Source organism: Ceratotherium simum, chromosome 7, assembly GCF_057802395.1.
Source record: "Ceratotherium simum simum isolate JZ-2026a chromosome 7, ASM5780239v1, whole genome shotgun sequence".
In the NCBI taxonomy this organism is placed as follows: Eukaryota; Metazoa; Chordata; class Mammalia; order Perissodactyla; family Rhinocerotidae; genus Ceratotherium; species Ceratotherium simum.
This window is the reverse complement of record NC_141906.1, coordinates 80,027,904-80,048,548: the sequence shown is the minus strand read 5'-3', so window position 1 is coordinate 80,048,548 and position 20,645 is coordinate 80,027,904. Positions and strand designations below refer to the sequence as shown.

General features: G+C 43.0%; 1 protein-coding gene across 1 annotated transcript in view; it reads right to left on the bottom strand.

Annotated features, from left to right (window-relative positions):
• Window positions 1-5,812: 5,812 nt before the first annotated feature.
• The window catches only part of FLI1 (Fli-1 proto-oncogene, ETS transcription factor), a 112,958-nt gene continuing 98,125 nt past the window's right edge, over window positions 5,813-20,645 (bottom strand). The window contains exons 6-9 of the mRNA XM_004438458.3: window positions 13,103-13,168; window positions 11,395-11,454; window positions 9,418-9,465; window positions 5,813-8,163 (exon numbers count right to left, since the gene is read on the bottom strand). Coding sequence (XP_004438515.1) covers window positions 7,634-8,163; window positions 9,418-9,465; window positions 11,395-11,454; window positions 13,103-13,168 — 704 coding nt within the window. The 3' untranslated portion in view covers window positions 5,813-7,633. The remainder of the gene's footprint in view (window positions 8,164-9,417; window positions 9,466-11,394; window positions 11,455-13,102; window positions 13,169-20,645) is intronic.

Here is a 20,645-nt window from a genome sequence, read left to right as displayed (position 1 = left end):
ATAGGGAAATAAATATAGATATAAATGTCTGTGTATATGTGATGGTTAATTTTATGTGTTGACATTATTGGGCTAAGGGATGCCCAGATAGCTGGTAAAACATTATTTCTGGGTGTGTCTGTGAGGACATTTCTGGGAGAGATGAGCATTTGAAAGAGTAACCTGAGTAAACGTGGGCATCATCCAGTCTACTGAGGGCCTGAATAGAACAAAGAGGGTGAATTCTCTTCCTCTGCTTGAGCCAAGACATCCTCCTTCTTCTGACCTTGGACCTTAGCACTGTGGCTCTCAGGTTCCCAGAGTCAGACTGGGGCTTACACCATTGCCCCCACCCCCATTCTCAGGCCTTCGGACTCACTTGGATTGAGTTACACCACTGGCTTTTCTGGTCCTTCAGCTTGCAGGTCGCAGGTTGTGGGACTTTCCGGCCTCCACTGCATGAACCAATTCCTATAATAAATCTCTGCTATGTATCTCCACATATCCTATTGGTTCTGTTTCTCTGGAGAACACTAATACAGCAGATGTATTATAGAAATATCTATGTGTCTATATATGATGTCTATGTGTATATATACATATGTTGCCAAGCTCTATCTACTGAGAAGGCCTGGGAGCAGTGACACTGCGATAGCAATGAGCACACTTAGCAGCCAGATACTGGCTTCTAAATATCATTTTCCACTAAAAATAACCAGTGATCCTTGGAGAAATGACTGATTTCAGGGCTGGGACAGGGAGCCCAAAATATATTGTTGTGGGAAAAACAAGGAAATGCTCAACGATTGATGGGAACATGTCAAAGGACACAGAAGCCAGCTTGAATGGCCTCCCACTGGAACAATGTAATCATCAAAATAAATAATAAGAACATATCATATCTGGTGAATAAAATAAGAAAGTATGAGTTTTTAGAGATATAAAATAAATGAAGGAATACATTGAACTTTGATGATGAATGAGATATTTACATAATTTCAAAGTACCTCCCCACAAAATACTTATTAATTACAAAGGGGAAAAGAGTAACTTTAGACTGTGATATTCCTGTCAGAGATGCCCAGCCTAAATCTATTCGTGAAGAAATACCAGGCAACCCAACTGAGGCCATGCTACAAAATAACTGGCCTGTAATGTTCAAAGCTATCAAAGCCCCAAAAGTCAAAGAAAGACCTTGGGGGTGTTCCAGACTGAAGGCACGTGATAACTAAATGCAATACATGATTCTGGGCTGGCCCCGTGGCTTAGTGGTTAAGTGTGCACGCTTGGCTGTTGGCGGCCCGGGTTCGGATCCCGGGCACGCACCGATGCACCGCTTCTCCGGCCATGCTGAGGCTGCGTCCCACATACAGCAACTAGAGGGATGTGCAACTATGACATACAACTATCTACCGGGGCTTTGGGGGAAAAATAAATAAATGAAATTATTTAAAAAAAAAATACATGATTCGAATGGGATCTTTTTGCTACAAAAGACAGTAGTAGGACAATTAGCAAAGAGTGAATGGTGCCTGAGGATTACATGGTAGTAATCTGTCCATGTTAAAATTCTGATTTTCACAATTGTACACTGTTGTTTGTAGGAATGTACACATCATGTGGGCATGATGGAGCATCAGGTTGGCAACTTGCTCTCAAATGGTGCAATAAAAAATGTTCTTTGTACTGTTCCAAATTTTCTGTAAGTTTGTAACTGTCTCAAGCTTTTATAGTTTTTTAAGTTAAAAAGGTATATTCATAATATGTAAAAGAATAGAGGGGTATGATTTAACTCTATCTAATGATATCAGAGAGTAACAGAGACCTGGTCAGAGTTTCAAATGATAAAGAAGAGCTACCTACCAAGACAACGTCCTGCATTTTCATAGTTCTTTTCAACATACAGAACATTTTTACTTACCTACTTAACTCCTGGTGATAACCCTGTATGGTTATGACTATAATCCACATTTTACAGATGGCGACGTCAAGCTCAGAGACAGTCAGTTATAATTGGGGCAGTGGGAATGCTGGGCTTCCTACCCAGGGCCCTCTGACTCCGTCCCTGTTCTTTATTTATCCTCTCAGCATATATTGACTGACCAACTACTGTGTGCTGCCCCCACTGACCCAGCAAACAAAATAGACAGTCTCTTCTCTCCTGGAGCTTACAGGCTGCTTTGTGTCTTCAAACAATGTGCAGCCAAGCTTGCTAGGCATAAAATCCCAGCTCCCAGCCTCTATTTCTTAGCTGATTTAAAAACTCAGCCCAGCATTTCTGACAAAGTACGTTTTTAGCATTCCTTCAGAACAATCTCATTTTATTTGCAGCATCCTGCAACTTGGCAGCATGCTTTATGGACTGTAGGTGTACACAGAGCCAGGGAAGGGCAGAAACCCAAGTGGGGCACGGTGAGAGCTGGGGATGGGGAAAACGCAATGGCTGTCTGGAAAATCCAATTTACTCCCACTTTTCACTCGTTTGGAAAATGCCTTTCTGACCACAAAACAAAAGCTATGCTATACTGAACTCCCTGAACAGAGTGCTCACCAGTTACCAAGGATTTAATAAAAGTTCTTGGAAAGATCTAGCAAATACTAGCAGATAACAGTGATTATATATAAACCTCCTGTACAGTATTTTATAAAGGGTTTTCCACATGTGCCATCTAATACCACACAGGAGCTCTTGGGGAGATATTACTGTGCCCTCCAGTTCATAGGTGCAGACAGGCAGAGGTGGAAGGGTCAGAACTTGAACCCAGTCCTCTAGCATTACGTCCTCGCTCATTTATCTACCTAAATTGCCTCTCTCCTTCCACTAAGAAAACACATGAAGTAACCCAGTTAAAATCCAGAAGGTTGGTTTAGCGCTTGTAGGTAAGTCAGTGGTCTCACTGGAAACTTTTTCTGTTTCCCCCTAGAGCTTTTAAGCTAAGTGTAAATTGACTATGTGCTTAGGAATTTACCAGCTCAGACAGACTGAAACAATTAGACAGGAGGCCAAGTAAGAGTGAGAGAGAGAGAGACAGACCCCAGGCATGTGAGCCGACATTCCTTTTAAAAGCTTCCCTCCATATCCTTTCTCAATTGGCTGAAACTCTAGAGGTTTGACTGGCTAAACCACTTCCTCTCAGAAGTGTCCGTCTCCCAGGGGAGCCTGGGATTTGTAGTCTTGAAATCAGCTGACCTTTCCTAATCCTTTAGCTGGACTCCTGGCTGAAGGAGTACGGTATCAATTTCAGTAGCTTTCCGTATGATGAAGTGTCCAGTGTGCTTCTTGCAAAACACAAAGCTCTTCCTGGATAAGAGTTGAAGCCTCTGTTTGTTTATTCACCAGAACCCAGTCCCCTGGTCCCCCAGCCCATGTCTTTATGACCGCCCATCTCTCCCCCGTTGATACTAAGCACGATTTTACTGCCTCCTCCTGAGAGAGTGCTGGACACAAGCCCAGCACTGCTGTTGATGGTGGAGGAACCTCCAGGAGGCAGATCCCCAGCGAGGTGGGGGTGGGGCTGGACAGGAGGGGAGCCATGCTCAAGGGTTGCTTCCCAAAGTGGTACCTTTTCAGTAGTTTTTAAGGTAACATGTTTACATAAAAGTTGTTAATGAATAGATGTAAGAGGAGTAGGGTGTGAAACCAAGTCCACAGACCGCTTACAGGAAGCACTGCATCTTGCTTTGCCTTGCTTTTCTGTTTCCTCACCAACCATTGTCTTGGCCTGGCGGCATTCTGGCTTAGGAGAGACAGATGTTTCTTTCCACCTTGGTGTTCCAGAACCTCCTGATCTCATTTGGTCTAAACTAGTCATATTCCATGTGAGGGCCCACATTTTATGCATTACCCATGGACTAAATAAACATTGTACACATTCCTTGTTCAACTGCCTGCAGATATTATTGGTTAAATCAAATAACAATCATTTTAAGTGTTACTAAATTTCTAGTGGTCATTGTCAAAAATGTTGCAAAACAGCAGATATTGAAAATATAGCTTCCTTTGCGTGGGAGTCAGCAATATTTTTTGACACTGAAAAAAAAAACAAGACCTCCTGCTCAAATGGGCTGTTGACCAGCATCCTAAACTGTGGGGAAGACGATTTCCATTAGAACTGCTCCCAGGCTTACCTTGTTCCTCTCTGCCTGACTTGCAGTGTTTGCTACACTGAACAACTTCATGGCATAGGTAGAGAATGGTTGAGTGGGGAACATACTGGACTAGCGGCCAGGATGGCAAAGACCCATTTTGTCTTCTGCAACTAGTCAGCTGGATGCCCTTGAGTAAGCTAGTAAACCCTAAATCTGGGCATTACAGGGGACTAAATGCCAGTCCTCACTCCATACAAATGCTTATAAGGAGAAAGTGGTGTCCTGGTCCTGTTAGTGAGTGGACTTAAATGTGGAATAAATCATTGGGCACAAATTCAAGCGGCAAGATTTGGCCAAAGTTCTAAGACTTGGTCGAGATGATAGACCTAAATCAGTGGTTGAATAGGGCATATTAAAAAAACCACTTAAAAGGGTAGCTCCCAATGGTCTGAGCATCCACTCTTCTTACAGCAGTCAGAAGTATGTGCCTCTATTTTCCCTCATGAATGTTTTGCAGATTTCAAAATCGATGGAAAAATTGCTTGTCTGAGATGGAGATTTACAAAAGAATCCAGCTATACTGTTCTTAACCGTGCCTGGCCTTTATCCTTCCTCTTTCTATGTTTGGGCCACTAATACCAAGTTTTTATTTTCTCCTTTCTTAGAAGTCACTAGAAAACCCATACAGATGTATATATTCATACTTATTCCTCTAAAGACTAACTTTCCTGTTGAGCGTTGACAGTAGGAGATATACAATACAAAGAAAAGAAGAAGAAAACAGAATTTCGGTTTCAATTTATTTTTATACCACTCTTTAAAATTTTGTGTTTTATAATATACATAATAATAATGTAACAGTTTGTGTAAATGATTTATAAATCAATGTGCATATATTGAGAATATTTGCTTAGCACATTTTTTAACGGTAGGGTGCAAGTTAAAAAAAACTGGAGACCAATGTTCTGGAACACATCTCATTTCATTTAGGTAGATGTGTTGTCTAGAAAGTACTCAGTGTTACCCAGGGAAGATTATAGGATTACCAATGCTGTGAGTCTAATTTCTCACAACATCAAGGACTTTCCAGGCCTCCTTCATTTTTATTATAAAATAGAGGAAATGAAAACAAGCTACAGTGAAGCAGTTTGAAGCAAGTTGCTTCCTTGAGAATCAACAAGACCTTAAAAATCTGCATGGGCCATAAAATCCTGGCATGGGACCAGAAGAAGCTGGGCCATCTTATTCTCTGTTGGAGCATCAGAAGAGTGACCACTTGGGTTTGAGGTGCTTGGTGGATGCAACAGAATGCAGTCTAATGGACAAGGTCCATCCTGGATGGACCTGTCTGCTTTGCTCTGGTTCTTGGACACAGATAACCATGGCCTTGGCTGTTATCCTATACAACCTTTCTAGGCTGGAGAAAGATTTAAATAATATTAAAAAAATCTCTGCAAACATCATCAACAGTGTGAAAGTTAATTTTAACTATCAACTTGACTAGGTCATGGGGTGCCCAGATTAAATTATTTCTGAGTATGCATGTGTGGGTATTTCTGGATGAGATTAACATTTGAATCTGTGGACTCAGTGAAGTAGACTGCCTTCTCCAATGCCAGAGAGCATCATCCAATCCATTGAGTGTCTGAATAGAACAAAAGGCAGAGGAAGGAGAAATTCACCCCTTTGCTTCCTGCCTGCCTACTTGAGCTGGGACATTTCTCTTCTCCTGCCCTTGAACTAGGATTTACACCATCAGCAACCCTAGCTCAGGCCTTTAGGCTCAGACTGAAACTACATCACTAGCTTTCCTGGGTCTTCAGCTTGCAGACAGCAGATCATGGGACTTCTCAGCCTCTATAATCACGTAAGCCAAGCCCTCATAATAAATCTCCATGCATATATATCCTATTGGTTCTGCTTCTCTGAAGAACCCTGACTAATACAAACAACAATAAAAACCACATTGATTTTTTACTTTCTGCTGTACTGCAGTATGTACATGTGAAAAGTCTTCCTGGTGCAAGAGGTCAATAGAAAACTTCCCCTGGTAAAACTCTTTGACCTAAAGGGGGTAAATAAGAAAACGGCATCCTCAGTTCTGAGAGAAGAAGGCACAATTTATTTAGTCAAATTATTTTACAACATAGTCTTCATTGACAGTTGTCAGCTTAACACTTAATATAGTTTAAAAAAAGTCAACGATTACCTGCAAAATTATATATATTTTAATATCTAAAAAATATATTGCATATATAGGGCAGGAAAATCCCTCGTCTCCACAAGGGAAAGTTTGGTTGTTCTTTTCAAAGTTGTGATTATTGCGGTACGGTTATTTACAAACATTTCCAAAGCATTAAAGATTTAAATGGATGCCTCCACCTGCTTGTGCCCACCTGTTAGATACCTGCACCAGGCTTCTCTTTCTAGTAAGTCAGGGACTTAAACGTCCTGTTTTCTTTTCAGCAATAGTCACATTATGCTTTTAAAAACCAGCTATAAAAACGTACAAACAGCCCAAATGTACAGATTGACAAAGATGTACAAATTACATTTAAAAAAATAACAACAACTGATTTGATAGTAAAATTGTATTTGTGACCGAGGTCAACTCGTTTATTTATTCTTTTTAATTTTTTAATTATTTATTTTTAATACTGTGAGATATAGGAAAATAACTCTGCATAATTTATACAGTAAGTTGCCTTTTGGTTGGTTGACCCTGGACTGATGGCCTGACAAGCGCACAGCGCTTGCGAATCTGTTTGTGTTTAGAAATCCCTAAGACTTTTCCAAGTTCTGGGACCCACTGTCATTATTTTTTAAAAAAAACATTAGTTATTTAATTCTCTGTCTTTCAGGAATGTCTGCATTTGCATTAACATTTCTTAGTTCATGTCTTGATTATATCTAGAGAGAATGGTCGGCCTAGTGCACACTGCCCACTGAGAGGGATTTTGCAATGCCCATGGCTTCTTAAATACATATACATGTTCTTTCTTTTAAATTCCAGTTGGGTGAAAACTTCACTGGCCTTACAACCAATGTTCCAGTTGCCATCCACTGAAGTAGGTCCTTCTAAAGTAAGATTATAAGCTTCCTGCCTCTATTTTCACTAAGTCTCAAACCAGAGCATAACTGGTTAAGTCCATGATTCTTTATCATATTGAATCCTATAAGGTCCATGATGAGACCCGTGTGTTGATAAGAAACTGCTTTGGTCATAAAAATATAAAGAACATTTACAGTTTCTTTCCCAGAACCATGATACAACCATTCCAGTAATCTAAATATTCAACTCACAAGATGATAAGAGATTGAGAATCCAAACTGGTGTACTGGCCCACAGAATTATGCATCTTTGTTCAAGGTAAAGGAAGCAAAAGTTACCAACATTTAAAAAAAAAGATTATTTTTAAAGAACAAATACAAAGGTTCTATCCAACAAGAAAGAACATCCAGTTTTGTTTTGTCTTCAAGGCCACGTATGTCCTTTAGAGTCCAAAGTATCCCAGGAAGTGTGAGGGATGGGGCTTCAGCTAGAAGGCCACCGATGATTAAGCTCCTAGTAGTAGCTGCCTAAGTGTGAGGGCACGTGAGTGTTAGGATGGCGGGGGACATTGGGGTTGGGGTAGATTCCACCTGTGGGGGAGGTCCAGTATTGTGACGCTGCTCCAAAGAAGCTGGAGGAAGTGACAGGCATGGAGGACGGGTGGGGAGGGACAAAGTTCACCTTCTGTTGATGGGCGTGGTAGGAAGGCATGTAGGAGATATCGGAAGGGTACTTGTACATGGACGACTCAGTTGGATGTGGCTGCAGAGCCTGGGCAATGCCGTGGAAGTCAAATTTGTAGGCATACCTTTTGCCATGCACTTTAGTCATAATGTTTTTATCATAGTAGTATCGCAGGGCCCGGCTCAGCTTGTCGTAATTCATGTTGGGCTTGCTTTTCCGCTCCCCCCAGCGCCTGGCCACCTCATCGGGGTCCGTCATTTTGAACTCCCCGTTGGTCCCCTCCCAGGTGATACAGCTGGCGTTGGCACTGTCGGAGAGTAGCTCGAGGAGGAACTGCCACAGCTGGATCTGCCCGCTTCCTGCAGGCAGTGAGGCAAACAGGAGAAAACAGAATATCTCAGCCTGGGGAAGTCAGACCCTATGCCCTAAAAGCAAGGATCCTCTCGCCCTTGATAAGAAACCCTTCATTTCCTTTTACATTCAGAAGCTACTTGGTAGCCCTTTCTTTTCACTGTTGACTTGTTTTTCTGTTTACCACTGAGATTGGCATAATAAGCAAGGTTAGATCTTCAGATAATTTGCCCCAAGGCCTGGTAAAATGCACTGTTGGTAATGAGGGACTGGATGGCCCAGAACTAGCTGTGTGATTTTGGGAAAGCCACTCCCCAGTCCTTTTGGCAAGATTTTTGAATCTCTTCTTCTGTAAAGGCCTGAATCACTGTCTAATCTCTATTTAGTGATGAAGTACCCACCCCGCCCCCCGCACCGGGTATTAAGAGAGTCGGGGCCAGGCAGGAGACTGCTGTCAGTGCCACAGGGAGAAGGTGTGGCACAGGCTTTAGCGTGATGGGACTGGAATGCTCCTTAGTAGAGCCCTACTGCTTGGCTCTCAGCTCTAATTTTTCTATAGGGAAGAAGTTGGGCAGGGAGAAAAATCAGAGAGGGAGCTGGGTGGCTTCTTTCTCCTCTGAGCAGGAATGGCCAGGCACTAAAGAATGGGCCTGAAGACACTGGCAGCATGAGTTCCCTGGGATGGGGAGGTACAGACCTCACTATTGCAAAGGGTCTATTAGCTCACACGCTTGGTGGTCTTGGTTTAGCACTCACTTGAGAGTTATTTTTAAGAATAAATCCTTAAAATTCATTGTCAAATTTATCTGCAACTTTTCAGGGACATACTTGTTTCATAAGGCCAGATAACTCTGCAACACTTTCTAGAGTCAAGAATAAAATGCCTTTGGAATATTATTCACTTGTGCCTTCCATGAGGAAGATAACTGAGAGCTTGGTGTAATTGTTTCCTTTTTTCCCCCATCTTTCCCTACTGAAACTTGTACCTGTGCCATTTATGACTAATCTAAACCTCCGTGCAGATATGTGATGCTAATATGTTTGTTTTCCAGAAGAATCTTCAGCTAATGGACATTATTGCCACCTAATAACAAGCCCTGACCTCTCCCTTGAACACTAGAGAAACAGATGGTGAACGTTCAAGGAAAGAGGTAGATGTTACACCCCAGTGAGGTGTCGGAACTTAGGACAGAGGTCTCTGTGACCTCCCAAAGCTACAGAACATTCTGGAAAGAAAACTCTGCAGGCCAAAGTAAACTCACCAGGGTTGGCTAGGCGACTGCTGGTAGGGCCCAGGATTTGATATGGATCTAAGGAAGGAAAAAGAAAATTTGCTTCACAGGTATTAAAAATATAAAAACAACAGCATTAACAATAAGAATACCTCAAGAGTTTATACTTCTATTTCGATATCATAGCAAAGCCTGATTTCAGAAAACTTTACTGCTTTATTTGCAGCCCTCAATGATCATGATCATAGTTATGGTCTTGATCCCAGTAATCACAGAAACAACATGGAATAGTAACGGCATCATTTTTTTATATTTGGTGCCTAAAATTTGTAGATAATGCTGCTATTATCTCAAACAGTGTAATGAAACCACTTGGAAAGGAGCTGGCTAAGATTCAGTCATAATGAATAAGGTGAGGAATAGCTTATTTAAATGGGCTTCAAGAAGGTCTAATGATTACTGGTCTTTAATAGCTCTACCTATTACCAACAACTTTACACATCTCTGTTTCATGACGTAGCATAAAACACACACCTGGAAATCAGGCAGCCTGGTTCTAGCCCCAGTGGTGTGATAAACTAATAACTCATTGGACAATCTCTGGGTATCAGTTTTCTCATCTGGAAAATGAGTGGGCTGAGCTACTGGATTCCTCAGTTCCCTTCTAGTACAACACTCTGTGATTTTAAGCTTAGAAATGTCAATGCTAACCAGAATTTGTATTTTAGCTATAAAATGACTATTCTTAATATCTCAGTTTACTTGAAACTTATGTGATTATTTAAACATTAAAAAAAATCTTTGCAACCTTGGTTTATGTGAGGGTTGTCTTTCTTTTTTCAGGTGAGGAAATCATAGTAGAGAGCTGGATCACAACTTGGCCATGTTGTCAAATGTTTGGTACAGTTTTACTGTTTTTACAATTATAATGGCAATTTTAAAAAATCAACGTGATTTTTGGATTTCTGCATACAATTGTGAATTAACTTGAAGAGTCCTTAAGGCTACTTAATCTACCCTTTTTCATCTACACAGTATGACAGCTAACATATTTTTGGCAAGTAATGTCTAATTTTGTTGTTTTTGGGGATTCCTCAAATCCTCTATGTCAAATCCTCACTGTCTGACTTACATTTCAGTCACTAAGTTCTTTCTTAACCTTTTTGATGACATGTAGGTCAATTTTCTATTACCCCGTCTTCAGTGGAGATGGAAAACAGTGTTTGTCCATCTCAAAGCACATGGCTTGTTCAGACTTAATCTCAGCTGTGTCACATAAAGAAGACAGAGCTGGACTTGGTAGTGGGCACAACAGCTGTCTTCAGACATATAAAGGATCTTCATATCAAATGGGAGGAAGACTTCTCCAAAGGGCAAACTAGGAAACTTGAGTGGAAGTTATAGGAATGGGGACTTTGGCTCAAATACTGGAATTGAGACTAGCTAGGTAGTGAACTCCTTGTTGCTGTAAGTATTCAGGTAGAGGTGAGGTAATTATAAGACTGAGATGTTCTAGAAGGATGTTATAGACCTAGACGTCTCTAACTTCCATTCCAATACTAAGAGTCTCCAATTCCATTTGAAAAGTTCCCCCGCCTAAATTGTTGAGGTGATCCATCACTGGATGAGGATGAGGGCATTTTTGGAAGTAAGGTTTGGTGAAGCATAAAAGGCTCAGATAGCAACTTGGAAGTCTGGAGTAATAGCTCTAGTTCTCTCATAAACCAGCTTGCAGCTTTTGACAAGTAACTTTACCTCTTGGGCCTCAGTTTCTCTATTTTACAAAATGAGGCACTGAAACTTTAATTTTTAAGTTCCTTTCACCTCTGATATTTAACCAGTCTCTACCTGATTACTGAATTCACACATCTATTACGAAGAGTCAAATCTATGAAAGAGACAAGTGAGGACAAATGCAGTGTGTGGTTTCAGTCCTCTTCAGTGGACCATGTGGACTCAGCAGCTGCAGAAGAAGCAAAGGAGGGACTGCATGTGATGGACAGGTACCTGGCTGGGGCCGTTGCTCAGTATTCTTACTCATTGTCTGTGCTCCTGCAAGGGGCGGACCTGTGGCAAGCGGAAAAGACAGACGGTGAGTGGGGCTGCTCTCCATGAGGGAGGAGAAACGCCTCGTCAAATGCCCTCCAGAAGGAGGACAGATGTGTGTTCTCATTCATGTATTCACTTGCTCTCCTCACTCATGGATTCATTTTATTTTATAAATATTTATCTAGAGTCTACTATGTGCTGGCACTGTTCTCCATGCTGGAGATTCAGCAATGAACCAGCAGTTCCTGGTCCCCAGGGAAACAATGATAAACATACAGTAGAGCGTGTCTAATGGTATTGGGGCTGTGGATTCATTTTTAAATAGAAAATTTGGAAAGGTCCTTAATGAGAAGGTAACATTTGAGCAAAGATGACCTGCTTCCCATGCTTCCATATTCTGTGAGCTCCCCTCCGTGGTATCTCTCACCTGCGTCCTTTCCACTCCTGTCAGGCTTCTCCAATGTAGATCTGCATCGCTTCTTGCACAGTCTATAGCTTAGTCTGACTGGTATCCTCACCACTCCTCTCTCTTCCCACTGACCCATCATATGCTATTTAGCCAGTTTAATCTGCCTAAACCATTTCACTCCACCATGCAAAAACCTTAGGGACTCATTGTTGACTAAAGACTTAACGTCTATCTTCACAGCGTCCTTCACGCCCCCTTCCTTATCTTCCCAGACTTCTTTCCCTTCATGCATCCTAAACTCCAGGAATCCGGAGTGCTCACTGACTATCAGACATGTCAACCTTGATGTCTCTCCCCGGCCCCTCCTCTCCCAGGAGGGTCTGTCCTCCCCGTCTCCCCAGGTCCAAATCCTGCCTCTCCTTCTAGAGCCACCTCATATGGCTCCAGGTCCACAGGCCTTCATTGAGACCATCTAGATGAAAAGAGTTATGTGTGTGCCTGACTCCTCTCCCCTGCTTGAGAGACTAGTCTGTGTCTGATTCACCTATGTGAACCCCATAGTGCCAAGTGTTGGGTACAGAGTAAACAAATAACTAATATATATTATTGAAAGAGATCTTAGTTATTGCTTGGGCATTAATTTGTAATCCCAACCACTTTCTTGAAAGAATTTCCTTCACTGTCCATTCATGTGCTTGATATTTTACTTCCTAGAGACAGCAAGATTGACACTCTCTGGTTCAGGAGTTTATGAGTCATTCTCTTTACCTGCTCCCTCAATGGGAGATTTTGGGTCAGACTTCAATAGAAATTGATGTCTCAGACCCCTACAATGTCCTCATCAGGTTATCCTCCATCTCAGCCTGTCATGAAACAGGGATAGGGATGCTGGTATGACTAAGCTTTGACAATTAGAGGAGCAGAGTTATAGAGGGTCATCATCATGGCTTAAATGACAGAATCCAAACCAGTAGCCTTTCATTCACATACAGTCTTATCCTGAGAAACCTTCTAACTTCAAAAATTCTAAAACCAAATGCAATGAAACAAAACTCAAAGGTCTAAATGAAAATCCTATACCATCTTTCAAGGAGTGGGTATTACTAACAGGGCATAAATGAGCAATTCAATTTGATGTCCACTCAAAAAGCAGGAGAAAAATGCTGGCTCCCATTCCCCTTTATTGCAGGACCCTGTTCTCCACCCCATCCTCAGAAACATGTTTTCCTCCCAAAGAGCACAGTGACATTTACTTACTTTTGTTGAGGCCAGAATTCATGTTATTGCCCCATCCTCCTCTCCTGACTGAGTCATAAGAAGGGTCTAATGGAAAACAACAAACAGAGGTACATGAGCATCTCCTGCTTTTCAGAAAGGTTGTATGATGATTAATTCTTTTAGTGATCAGGAGAAGTTAAAATTAATTCAGCAGTAACTTTTTAAGCATGGCTAAATTCCAGAAGTGCCTCTTCCCCTGGGCTAAGGGTGGGTGAGTGGAAGGAACATTAACATTCTGATTGGGAGCCAAAGTAACAGGAAGAACCTTGATTTTGAAGTCAGAGGATTGGTTCAAGTTCTATCCCTGCCACTATTTGTTGCCACTATGTGGATGAATCATAAGACAACCCTGAGCCGCAATTTTCTTTAATATACAAATAAAAATTTACATGATTTATCTACCTTATGGGGTTGTGCTAATGTTATGAACTGAATGTTTGTGTGCTCCTAAACTCATATGTGGATATCTCATCCCCACTGTGATGGTATTAGGAGGTGGAGCCTTGGGGGTAACTGAGTCATGAGGGTGGAGCCCTCAAGAATGGGATTAGTGCCCTTCTAAGAAGAGGCCGTAGAGCCAGCTTGCCCTCTTCCTGCTATGTGAGGGTACAAAAAAAGTCAGCCATCTGCAGTCCAGAAGAGAGCCCCCACCAGAACCAACCACGTTAGGACCCTGATCTCAGACTTCCAGTCTCCACAACTGCGAGAAATGAGTTTCTGTTGTTTATAAGCCATCCAGTCTACGGTACTTTGTTATAGCAGCCCAAATGGACTAAGGCAGGTAATGATCAAATGTGATAACATATGTGAGGCATCTTAGAAAGCTTTCTATAAATATAAACTAATATAAGTTTAGAAAGAAAAAAATGTCTATAGCTGTGTAGCAAAGTCCTTTAAGCAGCTCTGAAGAGATGGGCAGTGTCCAGATTAAAGACTCCATGGGAAGAATGTCTCCAAGTCCAGGCCCAAGATGTTCAGGGAGGCCAACTCCAGCCCCTCACTTCAGCACCCTGATGTTGTGGGGGACAGCTCAGAGGTGTGAGCACATTCCAGGGTCTCTGCCAACGCTTTTCTATTGAGAGTGGAGAGGGCTGGGCCTGATGACCACAGAGAAAGGACAAAGGCCAGAGGTGTGGCCGGAAAAGGGGCTGGGACAAGAAATGAGGGGATGGAGAGATGCTTCCCACCTGGAAGTGACTAGAGGCTTGCTTCCAGATTGCCTTTGTGAATACTGCATTGAACCTGAACATTTGCAATCCCAATCTCTTTCTTGAAAGAATCCATGTGCCTCCATAACTGTGTTCAGAAATTGCTTAACTAACGGCTTGAAAACTTCCTCTTTTCCTCTCTTGTGGTGTGAGTCCCATTGAGACATTTTGCAGGAATAGCAGAAGAGCTTAAGGACACAGAATTATGACTTTCAAAGTCTTCCCATGAACAACAAAGAAACCATAAAAACCATCCAAACAAATGGAGCACAAACCTCATCAAACGACAGCCTGGCAGGGTGAAACACGAACCATCCCCTCCACCCCTTCTGAGCCTCTCAAAGAAATGAGAGTAAGAACTGCAAAGATGGATGGGCTCATCCCATTGCCTGTTCTCCTTGTTTCTGGCTAAGAAGAACCAAAAGACAGGGACAATTTTCTTGTGGAAAAATCCACGTGCGGATGCACATTCCTGCTGGCTCTGGAAAAGCCAGTGTAGTTTTTAAATTACAGTCTTTAGCAATTTGCATGAAAAGCAAAACAGAAAGGGGGAGGATGGGGAGGCAGAGCAAGGAAGGGGACAAAAGAGACACAAAGCTCAACTCATTTAAGTCGGCTATTTTTATTTTTATTTGACTTTTTTTTTCACAGTTCCTTCTGCAAATAGATTCTCCTGCTTGCTTAAAAACAAAATAAAACAAAAACAAACCAACCAACAAAAAACCAACTTGTTTACAAGCTTGCAACGAGGTTGAAGGCTCTCATGGGCATTTCCTGGGCTGTTTTGCAGGGGTCTGCAGGGTGTGTGTGATGCTGGTATAAGCAAGAGGAAAGGAGAGAGTCTTCAAAGAGGTTTCTTTGTGGGAGGATGCTAGTTAGGCCTCCAACAATTTATTTGGAAGTGACTTCTGCAATGTATTGTGTGCTTGGCCATACAGTGGAAGTGAAGTAACATGAAACAAGTTCCCTATCCTTGCATTTAAATATGAGAAGATAACTAAGCTTGTGATGAAATACGGGTCATGTGTCAAAGGAGTGGTGGAGATACTAAGGCTCCGGGAGGGTGAGGAGGGAGAGGTGAGCGTAACTGGGGCCGTGTGACTTGAGTGAGACCTCTTTGGAGCAGAGAGTGAGCAACGCAGGCAGGCACAAGGTAGAGGTGGGTGGTGAGATGTGAACGTGATGTCTGGTGGACAGCCATGGGTGGAACTACAAGACTGAAATGCCCTCTGGATGGGCAAGGGGAGAGGGTTAGAAGAGAAGGCCTAAGCCACGTTCAAGGCCATGTCGATGCCAGCTAAGCAAGCTTAATGACCTTGGGTTACAGGCAGTGGAAACCAAGAGAGGTTCTGGGCATGCAGTAATACCATGAAAACAGGGTGTGGTGGAGAATGAAGCTGGTGCTGATGCGTAGGATGGATCAGAGCGCCTGGGGAGGGAGGTGAATCTAGTAGGAAGAGAACAGAAAGTGGAATAGAAAGTGACAAATTCATGCAAAAAGAAAAAACAAATCACTAAGTTCCAGGAATTGGTGTGTGTCATCTGAAGTTCTGACTTAACTTCTGACTTACTGCACTGATAAAATCTCTGTCTCAAAGTTTTCTAGTCAATTTTTCTACTCAATCATTAGTCTACTGAAGGCTTCCATCTTATCTGAAAGCTATGTTATATCCATTCCAAAGAACCATTTTTTTTATCCCAAATTATGGCTATGGCTATAGTTACCACAGACTTCTTATCAGCTTTTCCTCCTATTCTTTTATTCTAGCTCTGAGGACAGAGCAGGCCTGCAAAAGTTACAGAGTGCATGGATGAACTCCCTCCAACCAAGAGAGGGCTGGTGATGGCTGGAGTTTTCTGTAACTCTAAGTGCCCAGTCGTGGTTTGAAGTTGATGCCTAATCAGAGAAGTGCTTGGCAGCCCCTTCTTTCGCGATGCCTCAGGGCCTGAGGAGGGCTGCAGAGCTCTAGGACACGATTCTCCCACAGGCCCACCTCACGGGAAAGCCTTGCTGAGGGGACTTTCGAGGTCCCATCCAACCCTAAAGTCCTCTAGTAGGTAAAAAAGGAGGTGACAGAAACAGAGAGGCCACCAGGAGTCAGCCTGAACTGCCTCCTCACTGTGAAGTTAACAGAGCAATAAACAGCACTGGGCCATGCTGCGAGCTGGTGTCTTTAGCCAGCACTCCCAGAGCAGCGTTTGGGACCAGAGCAACAAAGACCCCAAGTCTCCCTCCATTTGCCTTTTCATTCCCATCTATTTGCATGAAAAAACCTGCCACTGGCACCTGAATCCACAAAGGACACCCTGAGTCCATTTACTGAGGAGTTTAACAAATGCACTTTGTGGGCACTGGAGTTTGCGGGAACATCTACTGAATGCAAGATTTAAGGGAAAACCAGTGTTTCTGGAGTAAATCCTACTGCAAAGATAAAGCATAAAGACGGAGAAGGCCAAGCCAAGAACTAAGGTCTAGCATTCTGTCTTAGAGGTTTGAAGAACAGGGCAGCCTTGCAGATTAAGTGAGATATCCAAGTGAACACCTGGCCCAGGGCCTAGCACGGAGTCAGCCTCGGGAGATGTGAGCAATTAATATTATTAATTGCATCATTATTACATATCTAAAAAATGTTTAGACCCACACTGTATGATCTCACTCATATGTGGAATATAAACCAACACATGGACAGAGAAAACTGGACTGTGGTTACCAGGGCAGTGGGGGTGGGGGGTGGGCACAAGGGGTGAAGGGAGTCATATATGTGGTGATGGACAAACAAAAATGTACAACCCAAAATTTCACAATGTTAGAAACCATTAAAACATCAATAAAAAAAAAAAAATGTTTAGACCCAGAAACATGTTTGCCAGCTCTACCAAACACTCATTAACTTCCCCCTCCCCACCCCTCCATCCCCCTTACTCAGCTCTACTTCTTGTTTTTTCAACTTATCACCTAATTTAATCAATAATTAATTCATGTTTGTTGTTTACTGTCTGCATCTCCCACCTGAATGTCAGATCCCCAAGGGTAGGGATCTTTCTCCTGTTCTCTGATGTAATACACACCTAGAATGGTGCCCAACACAGAGCAAGCACACAATAAACATCTGTTGAATGAATGAATGAACTCAGCCAATATTTTCTCCTTCTTGCTAGATATACACACTTCCTCTTATTGTTCACTATCTCACTAGCTGAAGAGAATTCAACACCGCTACCCTGACTTCTCCCCACTAAATAAAGTCTCCAGGCGATTTCAGTCTGGGCGATGAGGAGTCAAGACTGTAGTAACCCTGCATGCCGTTTGAGCCTAATGGACCACAATCCACCTATTACAAGGCATAGGCTAAAACCTTGTCCCCACAGGGAAGTCGAGGACTGGATGCCACTCATTTAAGTGGCCTCCATTTTATTTTATATATTTTTAACAATGTTATTGTTGAAATGAATGTTTGTTTTTTTCCTACTAAAAGTCATGCAAGTAAAAACTTAGCAGTGTGGTCAGCTCTAGTCCCAGACACACAAACAGAAATATGTCTATAACCAAAATGGAAAAGCCTGGACCAGGGAGTTAACCCAGCGACTCACATTTCTGCACAAACACCATCCCTCCCTGGGCCTGACGCCTGTCTGTGTCAGAGCTCCCTGAGCCCCGCTGCCGGTCAGCTCGTGGAGTTCTCTGGTGGGGTGTGCCTGGTCCACACAGCAGCCTGAGTGTGCACTGAAACCCCTACCTCAAACATGGGTGCATGCTGTCTGCTTTCTGAGAACTGACTTCAGAAAAGACACAGTGTGCAAAATTGTGACCGTTAGGGACCAGCAGATCAGTTGACCATCTGATCTGTGTGGTGAACTCTGTGTGGTGGCAGATGGCTTTATCAGCAGACAATCACACCCTGGTTCTGCCAAACTCACTTTTCACTGCAGTGAAGGCTGGTACCCCCTGGCTTCATAAAGTAGCAAGATGACAAATCTTACTGTGATTCCTTTTCAGAGGAGTCACCAAAAGGGCTTCGCCTAGAATTTATGGTTTTAGGCAGTCCTGAGATCAACTTTTGCCTAAGCAAAGAGAGACCAGAGCCTTGTTCTGGAGAATCTGGGCACTGCCAGGCATTGTGGATAACTCAGTCTCACGTATATAATGGCCTGAACAGTATCTCCATTATATGATGCTCGGTGTGGCTGAATTTGATACTAAATGGCCTCTTAGATTCCAGGAGAACCTCCCGGGGTAGAGAAATATGAGCATGGAGATTTTTTTCTGAAAAGTCCCTGTTGGAAGGGGAAAGCTTTTTCTGGACATGACCTCTCATAGACATCGCAGTGTTAGCTCAGTTCCTGTGTGAAGCTTTTAAACGGGTCCTAGAAATCTGGCCAAATGTCTCAGGAAAGACGTTTCTTTCTGCTCTGATGCCTACAGCTCGCTGTCTGAAGGCCTAATGTCCCAGGCAACATGCAGCTCTCCACTTTGTCATGGCCTCACCCAGAGGCCAAAGATGCAGCGACACCAGCACACAAGAGCCTCTCTCTTCATCCCTTACGACATAAAGCCATGCTTTCAATTACTTGATGGAAAAAGATAAATTTTCCCTGAAACTTCTCATCAAATTTCTGGTTGCTGTTGAAAAGGTTGGCAGCACCTCACCCTGTTTATCCTTGGAAAGCCCGGCTTCTGAATGCAGACCTTTCAGCTGAAGAATGGGCAAGGCTGCTCGTGCTCAGAGCAGAGGCTTCTCTCAGTCAGATCCAGATCTCCGTTCTTGAAAGAGGGAGGATGTCAAAGGAGAAAAGCTCTAATAAGGGGGGGACCCTGAGACACAGAGCCCTGAAATTCCCGACAAAGAACCAAGCCCACTAGGAGGAAAGTACATCACCCAGACTGTTGCAGCGAAGAACTGTATATGGGAGCAACACCCTTTTTGTTGGGCTAAATGATCCTCTAAAACCCCTTCTCCCTCTGAGGTCCTGGGTTCTAACAGGCCCAGTCTTTGAGGAGGAGCAGGTCCTAGAGGCCACCAACCCAACTTAGGCTGCTTTTCTCTGGGCTCTCTTTCATGCTGCCTTTGACACTGCACCCTACCCATGAAAGCCTGCTCTGCTCCCTGAACCTTCCCCACCCACAACTCAGGACCGACTTCTTGTCTGTCACTGTCTCCACAATAACTCCTGCCAACGACCACACTAGGTGTCTGACTTACTGGCCTGGCCTCCCACTTCAAAAATAGTGCAAAGGCAACAAGTGCCTAAGCTATGAGAGGGTGTAGGATGCCCTTGTGAAAGTGTCCTTTCTCTCTGGGAGGCCTGGGGGTTACTGCAATGGTCATGACATGGTGTTTAGAGTCAGTCAGCTCTGGGCTCAGACTCCAGCTCTGCCATTTACTTTGCTGAGCAGATCTTGGTCTACCTTTTTGAACTTCAGGTTCTGTTTCTCTAAAAAGCATTAATAATCAATGCTTTATAGGGTTGCTAGGAGGATTAGATAAGCATTCAATAAAGGGCAATTTAAAAATATACACAATATGCATGTAGTCTAGACAATCTTGCTTACACCTCTAAAATGTTCATTTTGGTGAATTGAGGTTAAAAGCTCATCAAGGAAGGCCTTGACAAGGAAGAGAAGTCTAAATGACCTCTTTATTTTGATAAAGGAGGAAGCACAGTTCCATTCCTGTGCTCTTGGATCAGTGATTCCCAAACTGGAATAAAGTGTGACTCTCTTTTAAAAGAAGAGAAGGATTATACTGGACCCCAGTTTGAGAAACACTGCCCTAGAAGATAGTGAGGGGTGTTGGCTATGGGCTGCCTGCTGCCATATTAGGCTTAGGTATTACCCAGCATCCTTCTTGCTCCTCCAACTGTCAGCTCCCCAACTCCCTGCCCAGCTGGCCCTGAAGAGAGCTGTGTCTTCACCTCATTTCAACCCTTTCTATAGGGGCAGCCTTCGCCTTCGCCTCAGTGGCATCTTAAGTTCCAAAGAGCAACACAGGATCTTGGCTCCCATTGAGACCTCAGGAGGAGGGAAATATCTAGGGAAGGCTTTTCTCAAACTTGGAACTCACAGAAAAAAAAACATCCTGGATCAGATTTCCTTTGCTCAAGGATCTAGTCCTGGAATCCAAACAGCCCCTCAGCCTCAGAACCGGCCCCGCTGTGTGGAGTATAATGGAGGTACTGTTTAAGATATTATATGTGCAAAGGGAAAAAAGACATATGAGAAAAATGCTTGACAAAATGGATGGTTTTTAAATATGAAAAGTTGGGAGAGGCAAACGGCTCATTTGCCAGGCATAGCCCTGCCACAGTCACGCGAG